At 37.5% G+C, this 23,017-nt stretch overlaps 3 protein-coding genes across 4 annotated transcripts; all 3 read right to left on the bottom strand.

Moving 5' to 3' along the window:
• Positions 1-318: 318 nt before the first annotated feature.
• On the bottom strand, positions 319-4,068 carry LOC144657779 (uncharacterized). Of its 2 annotated transcripts, XM_078518131.1 has the most exons (4): positions 2,041-4,062; positions 1,288-1,356; positions 947-1,036; positions 319-830 (listed from the first exon to the last, which is right to left on the bottom strand). In XM_078518131.1, exons 1-4 carry the CDS (start codon positions 3,148-3,150, stop codon positions 780-782), a joined length of 1,320 nt encoding a protein of 439 aa, XP_078374257.1. In that variant the 5' UTR covers positions 3,151-4,062; the 3' UTR covers positions 319-779. The 2 variants fall into 2 exon arrangements, 1 of the variants encoding a protein (XP_078374257.1); XR_013571615.1 differs by lacking the exons at positions 319-830; positions 947-1,036 and having other exon boundaries at positions 1,294-1,659; positions 1,873-4,068.
• Positions 4,069-4,224: 156 nt separating this feature from the next.
• Positions 4,225-7,349, bottom strand: LOC144657767 (uncharacterized). Its single transcript, XM_078518117.1, has 4 exons — positions 6,465-7,349; positions 5,619-5,687; positions 4,930-5,019; positions 4,225-4,367 (listed from the first exon to the last, which is right to left on the bottom strand). Exons 1-4 carry the CDS (start codon positions 6,744-6,746, stop codon positions 4,317-4,319), a joined length of 492 nt encoding a protein of 163 aa, XP_078374243.1. The 5' UTR covers positions 6,747-7,349; the 3' UTR covers positions 4,225-4,316.
• Positions 7,350-8,352: 1,003 nt separating this feature from the next.
• Positions 8,353-21,166, bottom strand: LOC144657766 (endothelin-converting enzyme 2-like). Its single transcript, XM_078518116.1, has 18 exons — positions 20,839-21,166; positions 17,656-17,988; positions 16,717-16,988; positions 16,014-16,082; positions 15,357-15,485; positions 14,917-14,997; positions 14,638-14,774; positions 13,733-13,964; positions 13,451-13,549; positions 13,060-13,137; positions 12,765-12,927; positions 12,308-12,359; positions 11,767-11,834; positions 11,124-11,248; positions 10,574-10,639; positions 10,375-10,470; positions 9,705-9,781; positions 8,353-9,130 (listed from the first exon to the last, which is right to left on the bottom strand). Exons 1-18 carry the CDS (start codon positions 20,942-20,944, stop codon positions 9,031-9,033), a joined length of 2,283 nt encoding a protein of 760 aa, XP_078374242.1. The 5' UTR covers positions 20,945-21,166; the 3' UTR covers positions 8,353-9,030.
• Positions 21,167-23,017: the final 1,851 nt, after the last annotated feature.

Raw genomic sequence — 23,017 nt, 5'->3', positions numbered from 1 at the left:
ATCCTGGTAGAGGTTCTGTGGGGCGTTCATTGTGGAAGGCCGCTGGGCAAGGCGAGTGCAGGTAGCCCCTGCGGAGGAGAGAGGCCTAAGTCTTTTGCGCTGGGGACACAATCATGGCCGATGATGATGATGATGATGATGATGATGATGATGATGATGACGATGATGATGATGATGATGATGATGATAGCAAGCTACTGAGATAGAATGCGTTTTGATCATTTTGCTATCACGTTAACATTCCAATCAATTTATCGCCTTTGTCAAATAAATAAGAACAATGAATATCATAGGTATACAAAGAAGACAGTGCCACTACAAGTTTGATTTTATTTATTTAGCAGCGTGGGTCACCTGTACAGTTAAGTTAATGCCTTTCATATTACCAGCTTTTGACGAAAAGTAGCAGGCAATGCAACTGTGTAATTTGGCTTAGACTAGGATTTTTTACGTTGAACAAATATCACCTTGTCCATGATCTAGTATTTTCGATCTTATTAATTTAATCATGTTTTTAAAATTTTCCTTCTTGATAACATTTCTACTTAGTCTCGATCTAGAAAAATTCGTTTTACTATTATATCACTTTTTATAATCCATTAGACAACAATGATTAGAGATAAGAAGATTGTCTTCCAAAATCAGTTCCGATTATTCACCAATAATTATTTAAAACTGCGATAAAGTTCCTTTCCTCGTGAAGCGTTGTTTTTTAAAAGTTATTTCCATTTTAATTTCAGCAACAGATCAGTAACAGGTAGATGACAAACATATGAGTTTCATCTCAGCTCATACAAAAGAGCAAAATATGTAATAACCACGCCAGTAACCTGGGGAAAAAAACATAAAGAAAAATGATAATTCAGTTAAACGTTTCCAATGTTAGTGTATATGACAAGGGCAATGCAAAAGTTTGTTTCTACTGGCAGTAAAATCAGTACATTACCGTAACAATCAGTGGTTTTGTAATGGGTACCAGTCCTCCCGCGGTAATTGCTACGGGGTCTCCATTTAACTTTGCCACGAACAACATCAACTAAAGAAGGATATTTAATCAATGAATAAATAAAATAAATAAATAAATAAATTAAATATGTTAGCGTCAACCTTAAAATTAATATGTGTTACAATTGAGCTAAAAACCCATAACAAACTTGGGACAAATGAGCTAAGTAGTCACCAGAAAGGAGAATGTGCAGTTAGAGCGTTGTTTTTAGTGTGTGCACGTTCAGCGTACCAAGATGATCGCAATAAATAACAAAGAGTGTCCTCAAGATTCAGACATACCTCAGTATGTGTATCCAAATCGACGTTGGATATGTGGACTTTCTGAACAACTTCCGTGAAGGAATGAATCTGTGAATGAATGAAGGAATTAATGAAGGAATATCAAATGAAATAAAAGCAAACCTTCAAGTAGAGTATAAGTTGAACCTCGATAAACCTCAATAATCGCATACAAATATTTAATGTTAATGTGTAGTATGCAGGCGATAAGTGTTGTCTCAGATTAGCCCCTGTCTATAATATTGCGCTATTGCAAACTTAAAACTGACGTGGTTATTTGAAAAAAAAAAATAAACAAACTTAAATCACATTTTGCAGGTTTTTATAGACAACCTACCTATCCCCCGCCCCAATCCTCCCTCAAACTGGCGCCTAATAAGGGGTTTTTTATTATTTTTTTTTATTTTTTTTTTTTTTTATAAAAAAAAAAAAAAAAAAAAAATATATAAAAAAAAAAAAAAAAAAAAAAAAAAAAAAAAAAAAAAAAAAAAAAAAAAAAGAAGATTTAAATTAAATAGAAAAAAAAAGAATAAAAAAAAAAAAAATAAAAAAATTCTAATTTTTTCAAGGTGCGTTCTCCATGACGTAGCTCCTTTAAAGCAAGCAGGTTCACGTCTCAGACGGCGCCTCACGCGCGCGCAACAAAGCCTCGAGAACTTCGCCGGTTGCGCGCGAAGTCTAAATGCTGAGCCTGCTCACAAACAAGTACCCGGAATATAACTTGTATTGCTAGGGTCAGACTATTCTATTTACCTTGCTGTTTAACTGTGCCCCAAGGAAAGACACGCCAATCATGATGAATGAAACGATCACAAACCAAAACCCCAAAGTAACTTCGGTTGTCACGCTGTTAGACTTGACGAATATCAAATTGTAGAAAATAAAGCAGACAAGGGGAATGTTCGTGACATAAACAACGAGAGTGAAGAACTTGAACAAGTTGTCCACTTTTCTTACAGAGCCACATAACGACGAGTGTTGCTGCCTTAAAATCTTGATTCTCGTCAGTCCATCGGCGGACGCAGTCAAGCGCAGAGTTTTCCTAAGACGGCGGCATTGATGAATCAAGGTCAGGCACACGGCGGAAAAGACGGCGAATGGCATCAGCCAGGCGGCTGAACAGTAAAGAAAAACAACGTAACAAACTGCCTTGGCTGCCGTGCTGTTGATAGGAAGAGGGGACACTAATGCCTGCGCAAGGGGTTGAATGGATTCCGAAGGTATAAACAGTATCACACCATATAGCACCATATTTAACGCTATCAGGAAATACGCTACCCTCAGAGTTATTTTAACGCACTTTATCATATATGACTCGGCTACTAATTCATCAAAGTTCGGCTGGGCATTCCAATATGACATTAAGCTTTTTAACCCTGACTTTTTAGATGTCATGTGCATTGTGTAGAAACAAATTGAAGCTTGTAAAGCGGTCTGTAGAAACCACAGCAAAGGCGCTAAGAGCTGAACTCCAGCAGTCTCGCGGTAGCTACCGACCCAAAACGAGGACAGCGTCTTGCCGAAGTTGAGCCACAAAACTAATAACACGACGCATTGATATAAGCGCTTTACAAAAATCGTCGTTTTTCGTCCAGTTGAACTAATGTCTCCTTTACAAGGACTCCTCATGTCCTCAAAGAACAACCCAAACAGCTTCATTGGGAAGAACACACATTGTAGCCTGGCTATCATACAGATCTTCCTCGAACAACTCGTATTCAGCTTTTCTGTAGCCGAACCATCGGTTAAATCTTGCTCTTCTTTAGCACTCAGTTCACGAAACTCCTTTAAAACTATTCCAGAGGGACTAATCTCGCCCCCGATAGAGACGTTTGAATCTGTAGTTCCTTTTCGACGACTCATGGTTGTACTTTGTGGCTCTGTCGAGATGTTCAGTTCACGCGCAGGCAAGTATTAAAAGTGTACACTGAGACTTTCAATTAACAATAAATGTATTATCTTAGTCACGACATGTTCGGATTATAAGGTCACCGATTGAAACGTCAACATGCCTTTATTGCTTAACAAAAGATAAATATTCACTGGAATCACTGATAAGGTCAGATAAGATCGAATATTCAACTCATCTATTCGTATATCATGTGACACGTTCAATACATATTTCTGATAATAAAGTTTTTCGCTGGTAAGCAATATTAATAGCAATTATTATCAATCAAACGTGATTTAATCGGCTAAACTTATTTGTTAATTTCTATCGTGGGCCAATATTGACATTTCGTCACGCGCGCATAAGTAGCCACCACCCTCTCCCTCTAAGTAATAACTCTGCCATCAATGCACACTCAGAATGAGTGTGCATGACTAAGTAATTGTTACGGGGCAGATTTCAGTGTCAGTTTCTAAGCGCGAATGAAAGAGGGTCAACTCGAGTTTTCATCTTCAAAAAAAAATAATGATAATCTTTTTACTTTCTAAATATTACTGATTCACTGCAGTATCTAATCATCATTATGGAAAGGTTAAGATAAGCTGTTCGGGAGGACAGCACTGCGATAAGAGAGGCCTAGAAAAACAGTCTATATCATATTAATTACACGATCTTCAATCAAGTCGCGAGTCAGTTTAGGCGAAAAGTCAACGCAGCCAAGTTGACCACCGCTCACAGAAAACGATGGCGAGTAGTCTAATTGTTTTAGCAGACTTTTTAGAGGATAGCAATCTAAAACCTACAATTTTGGATTAGTTTTGGAGCAAAAAAATCAGAAATATTTTAACTATTCGAGGCGACGCGCGCGACAAAAAATGGGCAACGATAGAGAACCAATCAGGTTCGCATATTTCTAATAAAACACACTGAGTATGTACTAAAAATGCTTAAATTTAAAGTAACACTAATAACAAAAAAAAAACTTAAAATCTACTTTATCTATTTATTATCTACATTTTAAAAAGGTTAAAATAAGCTGTTCCAGAGGTGGACAATAGTGTGATAAGAAAGAGGCCCAGGAGCGAAAAGACTGATTTCTTTTAAAGATCAGACGAGTCGAGTGAGAAGCGTGCTTCTCTCATTCCAACTGATATAAAAGGGCAAAGTATGTGAGAACAACGCCAGTTACCTGAAGAGAAAAAAGGAAAATAAATAAATAAATAAATAATCTTAAATTTAAAAGTCCTGCAACATGTTAGCGTTAATCTCACTTAACACTATGTAAAATTTAATATTTTTACATCCAACGAAAACACAGACCATTAATTTTACAGTCAGGTTAAACAATTTTAAGTTAAGAACACTTACGCTAAAAGGAAACAGCGTATAGCTTTCATTCGAGAACTTAACAAATTTAATGCACTTTTCATCTATTGCAATTCGAGCCATAAAACCGTCATTTTTTCGCTACCATTCGATACTAGTCTAGTTAATAACGTAGGAAGTTTTAACAACCTTATTTCAACAAAAAACAAAAGCTTAAAAGTTTTTGTTGATCTGGGAGTCTCTGGTACTATGCCGATTCGTGCTAATAATTGACAGTTTAGGACGTCATTTTAATGGTCGATATAGCAATAGTTTGACTGTCTCGTCTAGTAATGACCATTGTTTAAAAAATTTATATCGCTTCGAGGCCTAAGGCGGGAAAGACATGGTTTTTACAAACCGGCGCTGCTACAGCGATACATTACCGTAACAATCAGTGGCTTTGTAATGGGTACCAGTCCTCCTGCGGTTATTGCTACGGGGTCTCCATTTAACTTTGCCACGAACAACATCAACTAAACAAGAAAGAAAACAATTACTGATACCTAGATTGCTGATTCAAAGCTGCTACAGTATAGAGCGGTTTTCACTTGAGTGTCGAAAGTAATTCGCGTTTGCTTTGGTTTTGCATTACTACGCTTTTTAATTGGTTTAAAAGACTCGCGCCATTTTTTCAGCCAATCAGAAGTAAAACCAAAACCAATCATGGCGCGCTCGCGCACGTTTTCCCGCGCTTCGGGCCGGCTACATGTATTTGCTTCGAGTTTTGATTGGTTTACTGGATTGTCTGTAATCTTTGTGATTGGCTCTAGTGATTACTTTGGTTTTGGTTTTACGCCTCAATTGAAAACTGCTCTGTACCAAACACATTAGAATTCGATCAAAGTTTTGTATTAAGTATTGATGTCCTCTAAAAAACCAATCCACACCCATGCATTTTTATCTTTCCTTAGTTTCCAAGCAATATTATCATAGCAGGGGACAACCCTTTCGTTTTGAACAAAGAAGATTTCGAATTATTTATCTGGAATTTTTGTATAGTCTTGGCGATTGTACTGGTGTTTAAACTTGGATTAATTACAACTAACAACGCAACTGGGCTGTTAAAGCATACCTCGGTATGTGTATCCAAATCAACGTTGGATATTTGAACTCTCTGAACAACTTCCGTAAAGGAATGAATCTATGAAATAAATAAATAAAAGAAAAGTAGTGAAAGCGTTTTATTTATCCAGAATAATTTAACTCCGTAACAGTTCCCGAGAATTACTGTGAGTCTATTGTTGTTCTTATTTCAATGGACCTGTAGGTTAATACGGTACGTGTATTTTCTGTAAAAAGGCATCCTTCGTGAAACTGGTATCTTAAAATTATGGGGCACAGTTTTTAAACGACTTTAAATAAATAAAATATGCGAAAATCACTTTGCTTATTTTCAAGCCGTTCATAAAAAAGAAGATAATCTGTAGAGTAGAAAATAATTCGTGTTCGTTCGATACTTAAGGGGCTAAAAACTTCCCAATTTGATCGATTAGTTACAGCTCACTTCTGTCTGAGGCCTTACTTAACACCCCCTGTTGTGTTTTGACGGCGGACAATTGTAAACTCTTATCTTGTTATGTCTTGTTGATAGAGTAAATTAAAATTATTCTTTCAAGCATGATGGCCCTTCATCGACTCCTATTGACAAAATACTTGGGGTTAGGGTTAAAGCAGTAATGTGTGAACCAGTGCTGAAAATTTGGGGCACTTTTTTAAAAGAACCGATCATTCTTGACATTCTGATCTGAAAACGGCCTCTGTTCGGCAGAATTTTGAAGCTAGGTGAAAGAGAAGGTTCTTTCTTGGAATTTTGCTACATTAGGCTTGGCAAAATTACTTGGTAGCTATTTTTACCCAGTATGATGGTTTCTTAATTGTGTTTGAGACAGAGCCAGACTACCTCTAATAACGTACATACCTTGCTGTTTAAACTTGCCCCCAGGAATGACACGCCTGCCATAATAACAACCGCATGTACAAACCACCAACTCAAAATCACAAGCGTCGTAACATCGTTATAACTGACGAATATCAAATGATAGAGAAGAAAGCAGACCAAAGGAATGTTTGTGATATAAATAACAAGAGTTAGAAACTTGAATAAATCGTCTGCCTTTCTCACAGAGCCACATAATGACGAATGCTGACGCCTTAAAATCTTCACCCTTGTCAATCCATCGGCTGACGCAGTCAAGCGCATTGTCTTTCTAAGACGACTGCACTGATGAATTAAAGTCAAGACAAACGGCTGTAAAAATGGCAAAAGGCATCAACCAGGCAGCTGTGCAGTACAAAAACACTACAAAGCAAACCACCTTCACTGCTATGTTGTTGATAGGGAGAGGGTGAAATATACCCTCGCGCGAGGAATTGTAGAGATTCGGAAGGAAGAAACAAAATTAGAGCAATAAACACCGAATTTAACGCTATGAGGAAATATGTCAGAATCATTGTTCGTTTGATGCACTTTATCATGTATGGTTCAGCTACTAGCTCGTCAAAGTTCGGCTGAGAATTCCAGTACAACATTAAACTTTTTAAACTTGACTTTTTTGATGTAATGTGCATAGTGAAGAAACATACCGAGGCTTGTAGAGCGGTCTGCAAAAACCATATCATTCCAGCAAAGACTTCGGAATTATCGCTGCTGTGGTTATTACCGATCCAAAACGAAGCCAAAGTCTTGGCAACATTAAGCCATAAGACCAGCAATACTAAACATTGATACAAACGCTTTCCAAACACAGAAACTCGACATCTCCTCGACAAGTCTTCTTGGCAAGGGTTTCTCACATCTGCGATATACAATCCAAACAGTTTCATTTATGTGTTTACCCTCTATAAATAATTGATTATTATTATTATTATTATTATTATCATGGGCAAGAACAAAGATTGAAGCTTTGCAATGAAACAAATCTTTCTTGTATGATCGGTATTCACCGTGGCTGTGTTTGAACTGTCTGTTAAGTCCTGCCCATTCTTACCCCTTTCTCGAAACTCGTTTAAAATCACCACAGAAGAATCTATCTCGCCTTCAATAGTGATTTTTGTGTCCGCATTACCACGTCGAGCACTCATTGTTACACTTGCTGTGGAATTGGTTTTCTCAGTAAGTGCACCGTCCTTCACTCTACATAATAACAGCATCAACTCTCGATATGCTCAATTAATCAACTTCATTTCACCTACTGTGAGGTCAACAAAGATTATAACAAAAGGATAAGAAAAGATAAGAATTCAATAATGAAAATACCGTACGCGCTACGTCAGGGCAACGAGGCTAAATTCGATTCCTTCAGGAAGAAGTGCCTGTACAGGCTATTTAAAAATCTATCACTGATGAAGGGCTAAGCCCGAAACGTTTGGTTTATTGTGAACTTAACTTGGCACCCCCAGCATTAAATTCGCCGGTACCCATTTGTACATCTGGGTAGAGAGAGGCACTGTGAGAGTAAAGTGCCTTACCCAAGAACTCAACGCAGCGTCCCGGCCAGGGCTCCAACCCGGGCCGTTCGACTCGGAGTCGAGTGCGCTAATGATCAGGCCACTGCGCCTCGCACTTGGCACTTCAAATAACGTTTATTCTCAATATTAAAATCTACATGCCTATGCATGTGTCAAAAGAAGAAGTGCACAGGAGAGCCAACATCGTGACTATCAGTGAACAAGTAAGGAGATGGAGGTGGACATGGATTGGGCACGTGATGCGCATGGGCAACAGTTGCCTCCTACGAGTTGCACTAAAACTGACGTAACTGGTCACCTGACCAACTGTTGCAAGGTCATCAAGCAAAGCGAATTCAAGTTTTCAAACTTTTATTTTCACATTGCAAATGTATCCCAGTTTAAATATAAGTTATCAATTTATGTTCCACCAAATTCTGAAAACACTATAGAAATATATTTCTATTATAAAAATATTCAGGATTGAAATGCATCTCTCCACTACCCCTCCCTCTCCTCCCCTCCCCTCCCATAAAACCCACCAGTCACGCTCCGAGTGTTACCTCTTGCAATATTCATGCAGGAAATAATTTCAAAGTTCGCTTTCTCAGGTTTTGAAACCTGGAGCAACTATTTAAGAAAGAACTTTGTAACTACAATCAGTATACAACAGTCTTACATTTTGGACAATTATCACCCCCTTGGTGACAAACTTAACCATTGCTGGGGTTCATTTGCAAATTGGTATGGAAGAACATATATTGCAAATTGTCATTATCTTCTTCACATTTTCTTGTACCAGTCAAGAAATTGTTATATTACAATTCATCTTTAAAAGGAAAAAATATAATTTTTTTACTATCTTTAAGAAAAAGGGAGAGGTCGGAAATATTGCATTTACTTAAAACATTCATCAATGTAGAACTTAGCAGCTAACATTCCATGTAATTTATCCAGAGTAAGAAAGTGATTTTTTCTTGACAAGTGTTTTTAGATTTAAGGAAGATTCAAGGCATTTCTATTATTTCCCTCAACGATTACCAAACTGCACATTTGTCAACAGGATTCATTGGCGAACCTAAAGGACAGCCATAGGCATTTGCAAAATCTCGACTATTTTTTAGAGTCACATCAACCCTGAGAAAAGAAAAAAAAAGAAGAAGAAATACATTAAAATACTGCGCATTTTTTTAAAATAACTGTCTGTTTACAATAGGTATAAAAATGAGTGCTTGTGTTTGTTAAGAAGTAACCGCACTTTTCAAATGTTGGTCGTCCAGTGTGCAGGAGTTGGTCACATCATTGTGGAAATCATGCATTGCGCGGCTTGGCGCTGATCCTTTCGTAAGGAGCCGTTAAAGTTTTCATTTTAGGTCTTAGTTTCAAAAACATTTATTACTAAATATAATGTTTTTTTACGCCACAATTAAAGAGTGAGCATTTTCCTAGCTGCTTACTGATTTGGTTTAGCTTCGTGGCCCAGCGCTCTTTCTATTTCAGAAATTAATTTGCTGGACCCATTTGTTGTGTCTAGTATAGACGCATCTTACGATTTATACCTTAATGATAAATAATCGCCAATCTTATAGCAATCAATAAAAGGTAAGCATCAAAAAACCCTCAAATTACACTCGTAGCTATATCTCTTCTAAAATTTAAAAGCTGTTAAAGCTGCTATTAATGTTGATATTTAATTCTGCTTGTTACTCACCGAAATTTGCCTGGAGAGTGAACGTTTTGTTGTAAATCAGTTAATTGATAAGCAGGAGTGGCCTTCTCACACCAGATCTGTATAAAGGAAGGGAAACACACAAATAAGTTTCTTCATTCATTAGAGCACAAAAGAACATTGGTACTGATTGAATTAGGGGCTGCATCATTGTTAATGACTTTTTATTGTTATTATTACTATTATATATTACCTTATGCTTTTGCAATACTGTAATGTTTTATGGTCATACAAATAAAGCTCAAATGTTGTTGGTTTCGTTTTGCTTGGAAGGTGTCTGGAACAAGTGAAATGCAAAACACTAAGGTCTCGTTTTAAGCCAAAGATTCTTTTAAACTCTGCAGATGCGATCGGGGCAATGAGCCGAGGGCCAATGCCCGATTCTCTCTATGACGCACACCTGCATGGAATCATGGATTCATCAAACCATGCACGAGACTTAGTAATGATGACTACAACTACCATACAACTACCATGACTCCCTGCAGGCGCGCGCCATAGAGGGAATCGGGCATTAACATGAAGAAAAAAGAATAATATATATTCCGCCATTTTGGAATAAGGGAAGTTGTATAAGTAAATATAACTCTAAGGCGTTATATTATGATTTTTCGTATATGTGCATGCCACATACAGGATTCAAAAGTCTTACCTGAGCAAAAGAAAGGAAGAAGAGTTGATTCGAGTTAAGACCAAGATTAGGTAGTGTACTGTCATGGTCATTCTGAGCAAGCCACTTGTGGTAAGCCTAATGTTAAACAAAGAAATCAGTCATCAAAAAATGTACTGCACTTTTTTAAACTACATTTATAGGTAAACATATCATTGACGCTACAAGATCATCTCCTTACCTTGTAGGCAAGTTTTAATCCGCCATTATCGGCTGTATTTTCTCCTAATGTCTTTTTGCCATCCAACTAAAAGAATAAAAACAAACAGTTCGTGTCAACGTAAAGAGTAAAATGCGATCGGGACGGACCAAACTGCTGTCTCTGAGAATGACAGATAAGACTAGTCGAACAACAATAAGACAGTATTTTGAAAAAACATTTGCGGGCTGCGTTTCAAATAAACTGAATTTTTGTGTTGTTACTAGTGGCAAACAGCAAATTAAAAGTACTGTAATTAACCTGTAATTTTCGTCGAGTCAAGTTTTCCCAAGAAAGAAAATTAAATTGCAAACCACCAGAGGCAAAGAAAAATTATTTTGACCTCTCTGGGATTCGAACCCACACCGAACTTTACATTGCATGGTCCCTCGTTGCCTTATTAATGTTAATGTCAGAAAAACTTCAAGGTATTCTAAAGAGTTAGAATCCAGATTTCCAATATGTATATAACAGTGTTGCGTGTCTTTGTACCAAACTTTCGAAGTTCTGCAATGCGCATGACATGACTTACATTATGTCCTTGAACGGTGTATTGTGAGTATTGATTCATAAAACACCGCTCTCTGTTTACAAATTCAGCCATGGATGTTTGATCCCACCAGTTTCTTAAGTTACCATCTTTATCAAACATGGCACCTGTAAGATGAAAACACAGCCAGTTTGTCAATCTACTCAGTTTGTCAATTTAATCTACTCAGAAAACTATAAAAAGGCTTTGATACGTATAAAGCTGGGCAACATTGGAACTGGTTTAATGACCCAGAACTGAGTTACACATGTAGGTAAACAGTACTTGTCGTATTTATAACAGGTCTTCTCTGAATCGAACGTGTTTTATGTAACATGTTTCATGTTACGTTGCCTTTAAGTTTGATTCTGACAGTTCTATTGCGCAAGAAAATATTTTTGATTGGCCTAGTATAATTCTTGAGGGAGAACAGCGTTTTTAGATTTTTTCTTTTGATGCAAAATCCGATTCACAAGTGTAGATATTAATGGCTAGCATTGCGCAACATCAATGTCAAATTAAGATTTTGAGCAACATATTTTTGTTCCAGACAAGTCATATTTTCCTATAAGGAAATTATGCTACGTAATACCAACAACCAATTATTATCTTTATTGTTAATCATAAAAAGTCGCTCAAATCTAACCTGCAGAGTCAAACCCGTGAGTGAGCTCATGACCAACCACAAATCCAATGGCTCCAAAATTCTCCGCGCTAATAAATAAACAAATAATAATTCGTGTCACTAATCTAAACAACTTAAAAGATTTTACTTGAAAACTGTTTCCTGTAAATTGTCCGGGGGGCTTCGGCTGGCTAAAAGAATTGAGTGGACCTGGGAACAAGAATGTGTGTTGTGGTGACCAGGACGTTGGATCATGGATCCAGCGGTCTTGGTTCAAGCCATGGCTAGCATCATTGTATTGTGTTGTTGGGTGAGACACTTTACTCTCATAGTGCCTCTCTCTACTTATGAGTATAAACGGGAACTTTTCAATTATTAAGGCAACCTGACACAATGCTGAGGGAAACTTAAGATGGACAGACATCCTTTCCTGAGTTAGTAGTAACAATCTTGGTTGCCACGGGAACCGTAGTTAAACGTGGCCTGGTAAGCCAGCAAGGCTGGAATACAGACGTGACTTTTGTTAGTTACAGGGATGGCCTGGTTTATATATGATACTTACTGTGGGTATTCAAAATGATAAAATGGAGGGAGCAGAATTCCAGCTGGTACAACTGAAAAGAAAAAAGACGAAGTATAAGTTTACTTTTCATTCAACGTATTAGTCGTTACTAGCGGACAGCATGCCACGACACACGTAGCCTGCGTAGCAGGCGTCTGTGTACGTTTTTTAGCGCGTTTAAAAGAGTGGGCGATCGCAAGAAGGCCGCGCGCGAAAAAATCGATCTTTTTTTTCCTCGCGTGGCCCCCTCGCGCCTTTCGCGTTTCCCATACATGCGCTCGAAACTACGGCACCTGCTACGCAGTCTACGACACAGGCGTTTTTCCCGCATTCGTTTCTTTTTTTAGTCAATTAATACTTGTGAGAAAAACACTTAGAACCAGATTTCTTTTTCGCTTTTTTTTAGTGATAATTGCTTATTCTATAAAGTTACAGTTAAAGTAAATTTTGTACTTACCAATTTTATTACTTTCCGGAGAATAATACGCGTTGATTTCAGTTGGTCGCATGTCCCATCTGTAGCGACTCAAAGCGCTTCCTCTTGCTAGCAACGTGTTTGTCATTCTGATTTTAATCTCGTTTAATCGATTTTGAAAGAAGTTCTCGGGGTCAGCTTTCAACTGAAACGAAAAGAAGAAAACCTTTTTTACTGCGTTGTTATATACACAAATCGTAATGAAATTCTTAAAAATTGTTTTACAATTTTACCACCAAAACTGGCTGAATAAATGTCAAGACATCTCTATAATTACCCCAGAAAAATATTCCTCCAATGCAGTTGTATTCGTGATAAAAGCTGGGTAACCTACTTGTTGAAGTATAGCTTCGGCCTGAAGTAGAAATACAGTAACAAACATCAAAACATATTTGAAAGATTTTTTTTGATTCATTTTTGAATCTTTTTACTCAATCAAAAAAAGCACTACCGCTATTCAAGGGAGGTCAAATGTCAATCGTATGCCATTTTCCCCATCCCTCCCGAAAGTTAGTTATTAACAAAAAAAATTATAATATGCCGCGAAGAAGGACCTTAAAACGTTCGTATAGATCTATTGATAACGAAACAGGATTCCTAAATCGAGGGTGGAACCTGAATACTTTATGACAATATACGAGTCGGTGTCGTGCACGCATGCGTGTTACCTTTTCTCTTGCCGCCTCTTTAGTTTGTTCGTCCATCCAGGTCACATTTTTTAAGTTTTCAATAAAAGCCTCACGTATTTTTTGAACCATGTCTTCTGCCTAAAAATAGCAAAATAAACTTCATTTAAAACAAGCCTTCAGTTTCGTTCGTTCAGTCCAGAAAAGTGCCCGTCCTAATCTCGCAACCAGATGTTTTCATACTCTGCCGAAGGCTGAGAAGATCTGGGTATAATTAGTGTCCGCCCTTCGTCGTGATCTCTGTTACACTTCGGTGATACTTACACGCTGTAAACTTTGATTAGTAACAGCACAATCCTTGTCAGTAACAAACAGCATTGACACTCCCATATCAATTGACTCATCTGTACCACGGACACAGCGCCGCCATAATGCACTGGATTTCTTTATCCCATAAGCCTTGCGAGCGAACTCCAAGTACGCGTCGTGGAAGTCCGATGAAAGATAGGGTCCGTATTCATGAACTATAGTCCATGTGATGTAATTAGCAAGCACTCTAAAATGAATTAAAACAAATTACTGAAAATAAGTCAATGTGTTTAGAGGAGCTACATCGCTACATTTCAATCACAAGCAGTAGACTTGCTCCAAGTCGCCCTGCTGGAAAATGTCTTCACGCTTCTTCAAAACTTCTCAATCCATGAAGCAATATTCCGAGTGGCTGGAAATTGCCTACCGGAAGCTGGGATATGATTTTGCAATAAATATTCGCTTTACAAAATGTGCAATTTGCACTAATTGCAGTCGTGCAATTTCGTCAACTTTGAAAAGATTAACAGAGCTTTTTAATAGGAAATTGAACTCCAAATAGTAACATATTTTGACACTATCAACTTGTACCAACAATACCAGTGAGTCGGGATAAAAATTCAATACATTTCCTTTTTATTCCAGCAAATAAATTTTTCTGAAGAAATAAAGCATAATACATTTTGCATGACATGAAATGTAGGTTATTTAAATTTCACTCTTGCTCCTAGAGTCTCCGTAGCTCAGTAGTAGAGCATCCGACTAGATCACGGAGGGTCGTGGGTTCAAACCCCATCTGGAACTCAAAATTGTTTCCGAGTTTTTTTCAGTTAATGCAAAGTTTATCATGCTTTAAAAAAATTAAAAATGTTTATTCCGACGCACCAATTTGTTTTCGGAACATACAGTTCGCATCTTACCCCTTCGAAGTTTTTTTAAGAATTTTTATCACGTCAGCTAGATACTTCGGAGCGTCTACAAATATAACTTCCGAGTCTGACATGGGGTTATCCTTTAAACCTTCCGTTAACTTGTTGAAGTATCTTTTCCAGTCGAACTGAAAATCAAACATAAGCCAAAAGTCAAGAGTGATCAACAATGGTCTTCAATACAGTTCAAGCATTGCATGTAGTAGTGTTTACTTAACGTACGCGCTACAAGTTAACACGCTTAAAAAAATGTAAAGAACACATTCCTACCCCAGGAAGATTAGCTTGAAATTCATCCATCGTCCATGTAAATATCTCATTATTATTTTCTTTTGCCTGTTTATTCATAGCCTGTGAAAATGAGTTACAAGAGGTAAGCGCAAGATAACATGTACATATGGGTGGGGTCAAGATGGCTAGATATTGACCAACCTTTTTGGCGCAAAAAAGAACAAGGCCAACATACAGCCAATTTGACTTTATTTTAAATAAAAAAAAAGTCTGCATCAGGCCAAGTGCCGGCATACCGCCGAATCTTATCCCGGTTTTTATAAATAATGTAGTATTTTCTTCCTCTCCCTGGATGGGATGCTAGTGCATTGCAGGATTACCCCCAGCATTAATGTGTCTAGCCCAAGAACACAATGCAGTGATCATTATAATAAATGATCTTAAAAATAACCATAGAATTAACTTATGATTTTATTCACCTTAACCAGTTGATACTCAAGTAATAAGATCTGTTTTAGTTCTTGTATGACATCGTCTATATCTTGGCGTTCAGTGGCACCCAGAAGTCTCGTTAGATTTGCCATCAAGGCCATGTATGCTCTGGCGACCTGCAAATATAAAAAGTGACAAAAGTTATTTTTAAAAATACATTTATTAAGACAAGAGTTTCAATAACGTTAGATTGAAACAAAGTAGTCGAACAAACTTAAAATACCAGTCCGACATATTACAAGCGTACGAGAATAAGCATTCCACAAAACATTCCTTCTCCCCCCTACCAAAAAAATTGCTGCGACAATAGGCCACTGTAATTAAAAAAAATAGCCGTTCAATTGCTGGTGATTAAGTTTGAATTTGATTGTGTTCAATTACCGAGTGCATTTGAACCTTATGATGTGAATAGTTCTAACTTGGGTTTTATTAAATGTATTCCATAACAAGTAGACGTGTGAATTACAGAGAGTTCGATTTAATCTAGTTCCACGAGTTCCAATTTTAAAGTGAACAGACTTCCGCTCAAATCTGATAGCTGGTAATTGAAAATGAGTACTCCGCGCAAGTTTAAACAATCAAAACCAGAATGATGCTGACCAAAAGAAGAGAGGGCTCTGGAGACGAGATTTGAAACAACTCACCGATATTGCGTGCGCTTCTTGTGATAAATAGACGTCACGTGACTTCATCAGGGGGTCTCCTTGGCCAATCTATAAGAGAGAAGTATGGTTAGTTTTTTTTTTTAACTAACCAAGGAAAACATTTCCTGATACAGCGGCAATAAAGTAACGTACTACAACAGCCGAGACAATCGAGCTACCTGACGTTTCTTGGGTTAACGAATCTAAAAATGCTCTCAAATACAGAAACCTGAGAAGTAATCTAATGCGAATTGTAGAACTATTTTAACATCCGCCTTAAAAGTAGCAAACCATTCATATTGAAACGAAAGTATCCAGCCACAAAATATAGTTAAAGATTTTAAGCAACGTATTTTTGCTCGTTGTCTTACTTATTTCTATTCGTTTATTAAAATAAGATAATGATAATAGAACTGAATATTTTTACAATTAAGTAGGGTAGCACCAGGCTAAAGTTCGCTCTGGCCTTTGTTGTTTATTTATTCGTTTATATTACTCGATTCGTTTGCCTGTCTTCTTTATTCCCCGAAAAGGGAAAAGAATAACTCAAAGGAAAAGAAAACTGATTCGAGAAATCGGGAGTTTCGAGAACGAGGGTGCGAGGAAGACGAGAAATGGGGATTCTTCTGTATTGTTTGTTTGTCTTTTGGTTTGTTTGCTTGTGTTCCAACGGTAACTCAATCAAATCCTTACACTGTCATACCGAGAGATGTAATGGTGAAGATGAATTCCGTGGATCAATACCCAGAGATACTTTGAACAATGGATACACGCCAAGACTGCGATGAACCACGCCCAGCACGTCCTCTAGTTTCCAGTCCTTATCAGAAAAGTCATTTCTTACGTAAGGTTTGAACTGCTTGCCCATTGTGTCTTGTATTAATTTCTTTAGCGGTTCAGCTCCAAGTTTATCCCGTTGTTCTTGGTTCAGGCAGGATGAGTACCAGTTGTAAACAAGTTTTCCCACACTGTTGTCTGTAGACGATAAAGAAGCAGAAGAATTAGGGCATTTATAATGTCAAGTAAGGCCCAGTTCAGACGCAAACTGTTCATGAGCTTACTGATTCCTGTCGCCCATCATTCTCGCCTTTGTTTGTGGGTCTGGGCCATGTCTGCGGCTCTGTTCAGTCATTGTCGTCGGGTTCGGCTCTGGGTCGGCGTCTTCGCCGTCCTGGCGTGGCTCCGCGGGGCCGGGGCCTAAAAAAAACTTATCGCACTAACAACTGTTAAGTCAAAACTTATTGCATTGTAACCAAAGTATTAAAGAAGAAGTTCACTATATAAAAGAAATGGCACCTCCCACATTTCACACCTTTAAAATATGTTCTATTTTATTCTCATTCTTTCCCCAAACGCTATTTCTCTCCCACTTACCCATAAAAGCGTTTCCTCGCTAGATCTTATTTTCCACTTTTCCCGGCTTTGTTCTGTTGTTAAAAGTGGCTGTAAAAAGCAACATTCAGTTCATTTCATCACGCACATATCCTTGCCCAACGCTTTAGATTTTCTCTTAGTTTTACCGCCAAAATATCGTAAAAGATGATGTTTTTAATTTCAGCAAATGACTTAGGCAAACTCGAAAAAAACTGAGAAATTCCAAGTACAGTTTCAACAAGAGATTACGTAGGGGCCTCTAACTTACCTGAATTCTTCTGTCGTTCGATCAAATATCTAAGCCTATTTTCCGTCTGTTCAGATAAGTAGGAGAATATCGTCCATTTGGCGTGATCGTCAGGCAGGTCTTTTGCTAACCATCCTCCGCATGCGTACTGGTAGAAGTCTGTACATGGGTCAGCGGTTTTATCCATCATCTGGGACATGTTCATGCTCTGTTTAGTGCATTCGTCTGTCCTGCACCTGGGGATATTTTGGGCAGGGTTGGGGTTATGCCAGGGTTTATGCGGCTTTGGTTTGGGGGTTTGGTAGTATGGCTGCATCACATTTCCAATGATTACTATGATCTCGTCATCGGAAACTATCGATTAAAAGGAAGAATAAAATGTTGTTAATCATTTGGGCGTGCTACAGCTTCTATCAATGACAATTTTTTTTTTGCTAAAACTCTGTACAAACATGGAAGATCTAGAGCAACTCCCCGTCCAACAAAGGGCTAAAGTTTTAAACTGGTCAGCATTTTTAAAATTTCGCCAAGGCGGTTTATTTACCATAATCAACGTCCCGCTGATAATGAACTAAGTGCTTGTTTACTGGCAATGGCAGTATTCTTACCCCTGTTAGATAGTGATCAAACCATAATATACCCTTATAATATCGCTCTAATGCTAAAAGCACAAGTAGTGAGACTGAGAAAAATCATCAAGAAGTCAAGGGGATCTTTATGTACCACTAGGAAAGGCGGCATAAAAACGAAATGTAAAGCAGTGTTTCCACTGATGTCGAAAGGATGTTTTAGAAAATTTGCTAATGCTTTCAAAATGCTTTGGTTATTTCTGACAATTTTTATTTTCCATAGTAGAACAGATATAAAAACTGTTGCTTGCGCGCGTGTTATTTGTAGTCTTTGTATTCGTGTATGCACAGCTTAAAGGACCTGTCAGTTCAGTTGACAATACCATGACGCAATGTTAATCTTCTATTAGAGAAGAGGTGCTAAAAACACAAGAAGTTTGCTTTTCTCTTATGATGGCTAAAAAGCTAGAAAAGTAAAACTACTTGAAGCTCCCTCAGAACAAAACCCACAAAATAAATAACCTACTATAGCTTATTTTATCAGTTTCTGAACAAGTTACGGTATGAGTTTGTTATCGTTGACTAATTTTATCGTCAACAACATTAACAGAACTGTTGTTCGTGTTCTCTTCGTATATGCATCACTGAAAGGCCTCGCTTGCTAGTATCTAAAAATATATTCACTTTCACAATACCATGACGCAATTCACCGTCAACTAGAGGACAGGCGCTAAAAGCTGATTTCGATTTGTTAAATCATGGAAATTCAGAAATTTGCTTTCACTCCTGATAGAGAAAAAGCTAAAACAAGGCAAAACCTGTTAAAGCTTCACATAATGCTAAACAAATACAAACCACACCAAATTTAACTCATCTGGGCTATTGAGACAAACTAGTACGGTTTACTTCAATAACACGCGCGACCAAACAACCTTATGTGTAAATTCGGAAAAAATCAAATAAACAAATCAACGCTAAAATATTTGTGGGCTACGCCAAAGCAATATATTTGGACACTAATCCTGATTTTTCAAACATTTTCTAAAAGCCATTTCAGTGTATATGTTATCTTCACACCTTCATCGGAAGTGAAATGAAACACTAGATTTTTTAATCTTTGTCGAAAATCAAATTTGTTTTTTTTTGTTTTTTGTTTTATACAATATTTTACTGATTACGTCCACTCTTGCGCCCTGATAGCTTTCGTCTGTGAGGGCTCGAATTCCCATCTCCCGTCCGAGATAAAATTGTGTTCTTTACAGATTTTTCTCAGTACGGTTTCAAATCCATGACAACATCTGACCAATTGAAAGAGTCTAAATGAAAACACAGTACCTGCTACGCCTAGTAAAGAAGGTATACTCTTTTATTATATTTCGCCTGTTTAAACGAATCAGTTTTAATCATTACACATCCTTTTAAGAGTTGCTGTTCAGAGGAAAGCGAAACTACAAAAGCTCTGTAAATAAAGACAGCTGATCAAATAATTCAGGTAGAAAAATTAAAATATCATGAAGTTGCAAACGCATAAAATTTGCCGTTTGAAGAAATGTTTATGAGATCCGATTATTCATAAAAAATTAAGCCGCAATAAAAATGTCCGTCTTACACGATCAGTGTGCTATTATCTGTCCGATTTAATCTACAGTACAATATAATTAAGAGTAGGAAAATTTAGGACAGGAAACTAAGCTAAATTTTGAGTTTTACACTGACGAAACATCGTCCAATATTACTCCCTCTCTCAAGAATAACAAAAGAAGTTTAAATTATAAAACGTTATATTCGTTGCCGCACGACATTAACAGGAATAAAAGTTGCTTTTCAAGACACATATTCTCTGTTTAAAGACTCTCGGAAATCTTTCCTAAAACGCCGGATATCAAATAAACAGCTGACTAACAGGAAAAAGCAGGTTGATTTCGGCTGCTGTATAACTCACACTGGCTTGCTTATTTTTATTCTAAATCATGGCGATGCGGAGATTCTAATTTTAAAAGATATTAATTAATATTCACAGAGATTCTCAGCGATTCTGTAAGACCAACCCTAACCAAAGAAAACCTAAGAACAACAGCGACGAGCAATCAGGTTATGTACCGTCCGTCAGTTGATCAGTCAGTCGGCCTCACCAATCGTTAGCTAGCAAGACAACTTGCTAACACGTACGAATTTGTCAAGTATTGAAGCAGTTAACAAGCCAAGCAACTTTTTTTCCGGTTGTGATCTGGTCAATTCTAATAAAGACTCAAACGTAGGTCAAATTTAAAGAGAGATGTTAACCTCCCATCGAAAAGCTTTCTGAATAATACTTCTTGTTCGGGTACACATTAAATATTCATTTATAATCAAATCAACACCAATTATTTCTCGTTTCGGCAGGATACTTACGCCGGGATTTACGTCCCTTCTCGAAACCAAAACCTTTCGAAACCTAATAAAAGCTTCTCTGCCTAAAATGTTTTGAGTTTATTATTGCATGTGAGTATAAATCTGTTGACAGTGCTTAATGACTTCACACTTCAGTAATGTTTTGCAGAGAGTTTACATACGAGAACAAAGTTACTGCGCTGGAATAGAACTTTTCCCTTATCCCATACGGTTTGGTACGAGCAGGCAGGTAAAGGGAACGTACCTCGACTCTTCTCAGACGTTTCTGTTTCCCTGTGCTTGTTGATCGTCGTCAAAGACGCTCCAAACACAACACAAGCCAACACCGACAAGCCTAATATTCCTCTCATGTTGTCTGTCCGCCCAAACGGACGAAGCGCTGTTGTAGTGAACTTTAACCAACTTGTTTTGAAGTTTGTTCAAGCCGTCGTCATCTTGAATTGTCCCAGATAATCATTGAAGATGTAGAAATGCTACTTGACGTGTTTCGTGGACAAAGTTTGGTTAATATGACGGCATCATTTTTTCCGCATTCAAATGAGCATGCAGTGATGCAGAAATTGTGAAGTCCTTAGCTGCGGCATATTCCCTGTGGAATGTCACTCTTTTTATGTAAATGCACACTCTTGTTTGGATATCGTATCAATACAATATAGTAGGAGGAATAATTAACCCGAGCGATGTTAATTTATGCTAATGTAGGAGCCTTATTCATAAATGCCCGCCCTTTGCAGTTTCAACACTTTGAGAATCGTTTTTAAAAGGACGCCAATTCTTTAACAAAAGAAGACTATCAGCAAAGAGATTTGCCCAAGATACTTGAAATATCTTTTTTTTTAAATAAGCCACAACCTTGCATCCATTAGCACTAAATCTGACACGCAAACTTGTCAAGATAATTTGTTTTACAATGCTAATGTGTACGTAAAACCATCAAATAATAATCTTTTGGAAAACCCAAAGCAAACAGCCGAAAGTGTCCTGATAAAGTAGTAAGATAGCTTAGACAGCTAGATAAAGCGTTTTCAATTTAAATTTCTGCAATTCTGTTGAAGCACCCTTAACGACCACTGCTTCAGGACTCGACCATCACGTCCTAATTTTTCTCAGCAATATTTATTTCTTGCTACAGGCGGTGAACCTTTTTGTAATCTACCGCAACCATTTTTACTTATACTCAAACTTTTAAAGTAGTCCTTTGATTTTTGAACTTCTAATAAATGACCACTCACTCCGATACAAGAAGCTGCCAAATATAATACAAGTTTTAAGTCAACACCGTAGGTAGTGATAAGGATTTTCAAACTGATATAAATAGATCGCTGGGGGCATTTTTAAGTGGTCGGTAGTTTAGCGTAGCAGTTGCTATTCACTTTCAGTTGTAGTAGTTGTAGTGGAGTTTTGTTCCCAGGATAGTTCTCTATCTTTCTTTAGAAGAGCTAAACTGTGTGCAAAAAATGGGTAAAGCACAATAATTGGGAGTCAAGGGCATTACTGAAAGAACTAAAACAAGTAGAAAACTAGGGTTGATAAAATTTACAACAATGTCCCGAGAGATGCATTATCCGCCCAGCCGAATCATGATTATGCGTCGACTGTTTTAAGCGTCTAGTGTACAAACGGGAGGAACTAAGCCCTCATTTCGTCGTTTTCAAGAAGCATAAAAGGAGATAGTTGGTCTTGATGAATTATCTGTTCTGTGCCCGTCTTTATCAGGCTAAGACACATAACGTAAAATAACCATGCAGACGCAAAATTCGTCTGATGTCCGTCATTCAAGACATGCAGACTACGCAGACGAATTATTCGTCTCAGCTAAGTTCGCCCATTAGTTCGTCGTTCAAATTCGCACTAGTTAAAGCAGCTCGTTCGTCTAGATGGACAATCCCTTTTTTGTCCGTCTTTATACTGAGATGCATAACCAGACACCTAAAAAAACACCCTAAGTTCAGCCAGACGGATTATTCGTCACGGAGTATCAAAATGAGATTGGAAAAAATATAAGAACACTACATTCTACAGATACAGATAAATTGGTCGGAAGATCGCTAAATACGCGTCTAGAAGTAATTATTCAAACGAAACTTAGCCCTAGTTTTGATCAAAATTATACCACTTTTAATTAAAAAATTGTTATCATAAAACTGCAAACGTATCCCAAAGTAAACAACACCATGTAGAAAGGTGCAGAGCTAGAGACGAATTTTAGCTTGAGGAGGCTTGGACTTACATTTGAGCAGAAGTACATAATCCATGTACTTCTGACTTGGGGTGGGATTTTTTTTACGATAAAACGAATATTTTATTTCATTTTTTCTCTATTTTACTTTACATTCCAATTTAGTTTAATTCATTTACAGGACTCCCGCACACGTCTCAACGCCAGAAAGGTGGCAACGGTTTTGTTTACAACTTTTTTTGTA

This window comes from Oculina patagonica, chromosome 6 (genome assembly GCF_052425735.1).
Source record: "Oculina patagonica isolate OP01 chromosome 6, crgOcupat, whole genome shotgun sequence".
NCBI classification, from domain to species: Eukaryota; Metazoa; Cnidaria; class Anthozoa; order Scleractinia; family Oculinidae; genus Oculina; species Oculina patagonica.
This window is presented reverse-complemented; position numbering and strand designations above follow the sequence as displayed.